This window comes from Indicator indicator, chromosome 8 (assembly GCF_027791375.1).
Source record: "Indicator indicator isolate 239-I01 chromosome 8, UM_Iind_1.1, whole genome shotgun sequence".
NCBI classification, from domain to species: Eukaryota; Metazoa; Chordata; class Aves; order Piciformes; family Indicatoridae; genus Indicator; species Indicator indicator.
Genome location: NC_072017.1, coordinates 37,141,478 through 37,149,160, shown reverse-complemented (window position 1 = coordinate 37,149,160; position 7,683 = coordinate 37,141,478). Strand labels below are relative to the sequence as shown.

The following is a 7,683-nucleotide window of genomic DNA, read 5'->3' as shown; positions in this document are numbered from 1 at the left end:
TGGGGGTGGGGGGGCGAAGCGCTTCCCGCCCCGCGCCTGAAAACCCCTCTGACAAGTGGCAAGCCGCTTGCAGAGCACTCTGCGCACTCCCAGGGAAGGGTGGAAGCCGCGGGGGCTCGTCCCGCACCCAGCCTTGCTGCCGGTTTTTGACTCCTCACCTCCCTCTTCCCTCCCTATCCCTCTCCCTCTACCGCTGCAGGGTTGAGTCGCGACCCGCTGCCGGGCGGCGGGGTCGCTTCGTCCTCGAACTGTGTGAGCCGGTGCCGGGCTTTGCTCCCACTTACAGCGTTTTTTGTTAGTAGTATTTTTTCAAATATTTTTCTTTTTTTTAATTTATTTTTTCCTCTTATACTTTATCGCTATTAATTTTTTGTTGCCGCTGTTTGTAAACTCGTTGCCTCCATGGGAGGCAGAGGGAAGGAGATGCCGGCAGCCGCAGCTGAAGGGTGCCGGAGCACGCCGGGGAAGAGCCGCGGAGCTGCAGGACAGGATGGCAGCGAGAAGCAGGGCTGCGGCGGGCAGCGCTGTCCGCGGCGGGCCGGGCCGTGCGGCTCGGCGCTGGCCGCTCTCCTCTCCACATTGGCGGCTGCCTCCTGCCTCTACCTGGGGGTGCGGACCAGCGACCTCCAGGCAAGGGTCGCGGCCATCGAGGGAACCCGAGGGGGTTTCTCTGCCTCCGCCCCGCTCCCGCCGCTGCCCGGCTTTTCCCTGGAGCAGCTGAACGCAATGATGCAGGAGAAAGTGGAGCGACTTCTCGCCCAGGTGTGCGGGACGGGACGGGGAGGTGGCTGCGCTCACCCGGGCTGTGTGTGCGTGTGCTGGGGACAGGGCGATGGGAAGCCGGCAGAGAAGAGGAGCGGGGCAGCCGGAGCAGCTAGGCGGATGGGAGGTGCGGGAGAAGCAGAGAAAGGGAGCCCTCATCCTCGGGGTTCTGAGAAGCGGGGCGGAGAGTGCCCCCGGCTGCTAGGGGCGGGAGGGTTGGAGAGGCTCGAGGTGACTCTCGCATGGATGCCACCGATGCTTTTCTCCTCTGTAGCTTGCCGCTGTGCTCGAGCCTCAGTCCCTGCGTTACTCAATCATGAGTGGAAAAGCAAACAAATACACCAAACCCCGCAAAACCCCCCAAACCACACCCCCGCAAAACGTCCAAACAAACCCCGAAATCCCAAAACTACAAACAAAAACCCCTTCCAAAACACAGCAACAACGCAAACCCAAACAATAACAAAACGCCAAACCAAAAGACCAACAATCCCCCCAACAGCAATCAAAAACCACACCTGAAACAAAACCCCAAAACAAAAACAAGGAAAACAAATGCAAAAAACCCCCAAACAATCACAATTAAAAAAAAATCTCTCACACACAGACACAAATTCAGAACTCCCCGCACCCCCCAGACAACAGAGGAGGCACTTGTGGGAGAGAGGCGGTGGTGTCAGCTTGTTTTTGTTGTTGTGGGGGCGAAGGACAGGTCCGTGAGACACCTTGGGCTGAGGCCAAGTGAAGAAGTACTCGCTGGTTGCACAGCCTATAGAATAGCAGTAAACCGCAGTCTGGGTCTGTGCCGGTCGGGAGCATTGGTTGGGACCCAGTGAGGTAGCTGAGTGAGTGCCCTCACCTCGCTTTTCTTGCCTACAGAAATCCTATGAGCACTTGGCAAAGCTACGAGTAGTGAGAGAAGCGCCTCCAGAGTGCAACTGCCCACCAGGTAACTGACACAGCTTGGAAATCTCTCTGAGCCTTGTCACTTGGCAGGGTTTTGGTATCCCATGTTTTTTGAATACCTGTAAGTCAGGTCCAGGAGGTTCATCTTCAATCAACAGCTGTACCTTGATTGGGAAAGGTGTTAAACCCAGCATCATCTGTCTTCTTGTGACTGTGGCACTGGATTGGAATGAATGCTAGTAAAACCCCCTGGTTAGGCTGGGTGGTGCCAAACAGTTACACTTTCGATGAAGTTAATGATCTGCCCTAGCAAGAAGAAATGTATTCTGTCTTAAATGGGATAACACTGAGTCAGGGTGTTGTGTGCTCTGCTTGGGTAGTAGATCAAAAATTCTTGGCAAAAATACCAAACAATTTATAAAATGGATTGAAGTAAGTGGAGAGTCCTTTGCAAGTTAGCAGCAATGTATGCAAGAGGTTTTCAGTCTCACTTCTCAGTAGTCTTGGATGAAAGGAATTCCCCTATGAAGGGATTGCAGGTTTTACATTGAGGGTTTGAAACTGAGTGTTCATGCAAACAGAGCATCCAACGCACACATGGCATTGGTTGTTGGTACACACACTGCAGTGCTTCCTGTGGTTTTCCTGCTGCTTTTTGACAATCTGATAACTGTCAATATTGCTTTAGCCTTATACACTTCTGCTAACAGATGCCCAAGTTCAAATGGTGTCTTGGGAGTTAAGGAAATAATGCCCAAGTCTCTCAGGGTGATGCAGGAATTCCAGCATCTTCTATGTGATGAAGCCTACTAGATGCACACTATGTGTTATATATCCTGCCACTCTGCATGAAAAACATCTTTGCAGGTGGAATATTGGCTGTCAGCAAGACTTAGGGTGATGATGTTTGCAAATAGAATGTGTGATAGTCCTGTGTATATAAGGAAGGAGGTCTTCTGGTTTAGGATTTAATGCCTGCTGAACTCATCACCCTGAAAGGGCTACTAAATTTCAGTGTTAAAACTGACTAGAGGGGTTCATGCGGTATTTTGTTGGTGATATAGCTGAGAGCAGAATATTTCTTGGCTGGTGTTGGCTAGCATGAAAAGGACAGTATATATGAAAAGGACTGTATTAAAAATGTATAGAATTACTCAGCTTCCATCTAGTTTTGGTGAAGAACGTTAATTTTCTGCTGTACTACGTATACATATATATTTTTTTTCCTTTAAGGCTAAAATTGAGTACACAGTGCTGATATTATTCTGTTGCTTAACTGCAATAAAAGATTCAAGTTGGTGTACTAAGAGTGGGGGTTGCTTGTATGCAGAGATGTATTCTGTGAGCCTGAAACATTCAACTTGATGCTAAGCTCTTTCTCTTTCCCTTCTCCTTTTAAATTCATCTGTTACAATGTTTTTGCTCACTGTTTTCATACTAAAGGTCAGCATCTACTTTCTCACAGCTGGTGTTTTTCATTGCTTTACTTCTCCACTACCACTAGAGCTCCACATTATACCAATTTTTACTGACCTTTTTTATTCAGAAGTATGTGTTATCAAATAGATAATGAGCAACAGAATATTTCTCACAGACATTGTAAAAATCCTTACCAGATGAAAGTCAAAATAAAGTGATCTGGAAAACTCTGTCAAGAGAGCAAGATTCATAAGATCAGGAAAACTGACATGAATTGTTACAATACAATAATAATAAAAAGAAAGGCAGGGCAGCAGGGAGGACTATCTGGTTTGGGGATTAGAAATGTGATATGGAGCTTTTCACCTCTGGGTAGCTATTTCAGTTTGGAAGCAAGTTTTGTAGTGGCTGAAAGATGTTGCCATGTGATAGCCTCCTTTTGGACAGCTTAAAAGGAGTTGATGGTCTCATGCTTGCTGCCAGTGGACAGGTGTGTACCTCAAAATGGCATCGTCTTGGGAGCCTTGTCTGAGAGAACAAGGGCTGAGTGGCACTGCCACCCAAGTACTGCCCCTTCCTAACAGCAAGAGCAGAGCAGCAGGGGACAGAGCAAATAAATTGCTTTCTTCATGTGGCTCACTTTGTTTGTTACAATTCTTTTTCAGCTGGCCAGGATGAGCTTTTATTTTCATCCTTAATGTTGCTACTACAAATTTGGACTACTGTGTTCAGCAAGGCATTTGGTTTAATAGGAAAAGTATCATGGAAGCTCAGTGGTTTTTCTATTGCCTGCTATTTGTGAAGCCAAAGAGTAAATTGCCTCTTTACTTCCCCACATGGTTCCCTTTTACTGCTTTATTCTGCTCAGCTTCTGCATTTCTTCCCTGGGTTTCTGTAATAATAAAACTCATGTCTATTAGAGATGATTTTGGAAGGTCTTCATGATTCAGAGGTGATTTTTGAAACATCTCCGTGCTGTGAGAAAAGACTTTGGCCAAATGGCCACCAAGGCTGTTTCCATCATCCCACTCTTTAAAGAGAAATAAAGATTATTTAAAAATAGATTTACATTGTTCTCTACAAAAAGAAGAGAGGGGAATTCTATCTGCAGACAGGAGTGTGAGAATGTGGCCTCTGATTTAGGATTAAAGTTATGCAACGGGTGTAGATCTCATTAGCTGGAGATGTTCATCCCCTTGTGACTCTCCATAGTAGGAACTTGCACGTTCAAAGGAAACTGGGTTTGAATGACTTGGATACCTAAGGCAGCCAGATTTACCACTGCTTACAGCTTGCAGAGCTGTCCACATGTAGCTCCTCTTAATTCAACAGCAGCCTTGAACTTTGTCTAGAGTGAAGAGTGGTCATATTTCTATTTTAGAAACTTTGTTTTCACTAAATGTGTTTGTTTTTGTTTTATTCCCCCCCCCTAATTATAATTCTCTGTTTTCTTATAAAAGAAACATAAGTTTGGATTTTAATTCTGCAGCACTAAAACCAGACACTAAAGGTTTTGTAAATATTTTTAAAACGACAATAGCAGGCATTCTTACTCTTCTTAAAGCAGAGTAATAAAGTTTGAAAAGTAAAGGCTTGCTGACATTCCTCTTAAATTACCTCAGCTCTAACAAGAGTGCCAGCTTCAATCTGATGCTTGCAACTAATGCTGCCTTCTGCACATAGGACTGGGGGCAAACAGAGGGGCTAAAATTATTTTCAATGTAATGAATTAAGTTTCCCTTGCAAGATTTATTATATATTGTAAATCAATGTTTCTCTACTGGACACATTGAACAAAAAACCAGATAATTATTTCAGGCATTTGGATCATCCTTTAAATGGCTGTGGGAGCGTGATCAGCTTTTATGAGGAACAGTCAAGCACAGTGCTGGATGCTTCTTACCAAATGCCAAGAAGTATACTGCGTGGAAACAGCAACATGCAGAAAGCACAGGAGTACTCCAAATTCATTAGTTTTGAGAAATTCACAGTTTTTTCTAGATTCTTCAGACTTCCTTCTTCCAGAAACCAATCACATATATACCTGGGACCTGTAGACCTCAACAAAAATGGACATATAGAATCACAGAATTATTTTGGTTGGAAAAGACCTTTAAGGTCATTGAATCCAATCTTTATCCAACATTTTCAAGTCTAGTGCTAAACCATGTTCCTCAGCACCACATCTCTGTGTCTTTTAAACACTTCCAGGGATGGAGATTCAACCGTCTTCCTGGGGTTCCTATTCCAGTGTTTGAGAACCCTTTCAGTAAAAATGTGCTTGCAAGTTTTAGTGAATTGATCCTTTATATATTGTAAGGGTCAAGTTTTGACACTTGTGGTCATGTGCCATGATGTCTCATTCTGTAAGTGGTCCTTAGAGTCTGCTCCTGGAATCAGGTGATATTGGCAGGACTAGGAGTCCTGTTAGTACAGAGAGTCCAAAGCTGGTTAACAGAAAGACTAGCAGGTGATCATTGTACAGTTCTGCATGATCCTTTGGGCTGACTTGGGGGAGCAATTGCCCATTTTTTCCCCTTCTCTTTTCTTTTGAGGAAGACATTTCTAATGTATTTATTTCTTTAAAAAACCCCCAAACAACAGCAACAAACAACCCCAAGCCCCAGTATTATATAAGCAGGAATGCTTGTATGCTTTACATTTCTTTGAGTCTGCATTGACAAAGGATAGATTGCATAAGAGATGTTTTTTATCTTTAACTGGTACAACACACTGTGTATGTAAAATTGGTTGTGGTTTTTTTTTTTTTTTTTTTTGGTGTGGGGCTTTTTTTCATGCAAAATGATGTGGTTTCTTTTTTTTTTTTTTGAGGGGGTGGGGGTGTTTGTTCATTTTTCCCTTTCTTCTTTTTCTCCCCCAAACATTATCTAAACTTCACTGGTGGGTACTTGGCAAAGTTGACCAAATAAATTTACTTCTGTTTTTCTTTTGTGTCACAGGCAATATTTCTTCCTTTGCTCTTCCTCTTGTAATTTTCCCATTAAATAACCTGCATTTTTGTTCCTCTTGTGTTCAGATACCTGTGCCTTCAAACCTTTTCCAGGCATGGATGCTGTCATCATTCTTCTTTCTTAGCCAGCAATTTTGTGCTGGTTTTGTAATCATGTTATTTTGATTCTCTGTTCCAGTCTTTAAGAGTTTTATGGTTTGGCATTGGATGTGCCTCTTGTTTCACTATGCAATTTGCTGTGATCAGGTTCTACAGCTTGTTTCAGTGTAGTTGTGTGCATATATAAACCTGTTCAGTCAGGAGATGAAATGTCATAAGCCAAGAATTTCTAGGGAGGATAGAGAATAGCAGTTGGTCTTATTCTGGCTGTAGTAATTCAAGTGGGAAAACTGTGTTCTACAGCTACAGTTCTTCAGTAAGAGGATGTCTGCTATATGTATTTTGGTAGCAGCATGGACAGCAAATATAAATGTATTTCCTTAGCATCACAGTGCTGTTTTTGTCTTCTTAAGCACATAATGTTTGTTTTGATATGCTGTGGAAGTACACTCTTTCTTATTTCCATGTGTTCCATCAGGAATGTTTCCTGGAGCATTTCTATTACCGAGGCTGAAAGAATGGAGGAGAAATCAATTTTGGGGATTAAAGGAATCCTGAAATAGATATCAGCAGGGTATTATTAAAAAAAAAAAAAATTACAGTGAAGCAGTTCTGTAGAGACTGAAGAGGTAAGGAAAAGAGGAGCTGGCTTAAGTCTTTATCAGTGGAGAGACCTGAAAGAAAATACAGATACAGAAACTATCCAAAGTGTTTTTCTCTGTAACTTAAAATTCCAGAGCATGCTATCTGAACCTAGCTCCCAGCACTACTTATTTCTACCATGTCTGTGTCATCTGCTTGCTGAATGCAGTGCTCAGCCCTAATTTTGTAATTTTTCTGACAGGGCTTTGAGTTCCCCTTTCATACCTTCACTGGTCTGATATTTTTCATTTCAGCTCCAAGATAAAGATGTTTATTGATGTGTAGTAGCATGCAACCTTCTGGGTAGTCTGTTGTCTTGTTTGGATGAGTGATTAGAGTTAGTTTTCTCCCCACAGAGTAGCTAAATATATTTTATTGGCTAAGATGTGACCTTTTTAATTCCCTTCCCTCTGGGTGAGGAGGTGCAGCATGATGAATGAAACATAACGTGGCTGAAAGGAGAGCTGATTGACAGCAGGCTGCACCAGATTTCTGCCTTTTGTAATATTATTGATGTCAGTAGTGGTGTAACAAAGGTGGTGTAACAAAGGTTGATATGACCACAAGAGTGATTTGAATAAAAGGTTTGTCTTTGACTTGAATTCACGTTTATTGAACTTGCACAGTTTTGTCAAACAAGGCATATTAAAAGGAAGGTTTGATTATTTGCATTAGCTGTTCTTTTATTGCAAGATTAATATAAGAACACAGATTATATGTTCTTATATATGTTCTCAGATTTCCCTCCATGTGGCAGCTGTCCATCTCAAACTGCTGAAGTGTTAAAGCAGTTCAAGTCCAGCCAGTCTTGCAGTGTGAGAAGTGGACATTCAGCCCACTTCTGAAACAATGCTTTTAGGGTGTATGTTTTCACCTTTTTCCTT

At 43.1% G+C, this 7,683-nt stretch overlaps 1 protein-coding gene across 1 annotated transcript in view; it reads left to right on the top strand.

The window, feature by feature from the left end:
- The first annotated feature begins 402 nt into the window (after window positions 1-402).
- COL25A1 (collagen type XXV alpha 1 chain) overlaps window positions 403-7,683 on the top strand; it is a 323,498-nt gene continuing 316,217 nt past the window's right edge. The window contains exons 1-2 of the mRNA XM_054383078.1: window positions 403-762; window positions 1,642-1,711. Coding sequence (XP_054239053.1) covers window positions 403-762; window positions 1,642-1,711 — 430 coding nt within the window. The remainder of the gene's footprint in view (window positions 763-1,641; window positions 1,712-7,683) is intronic.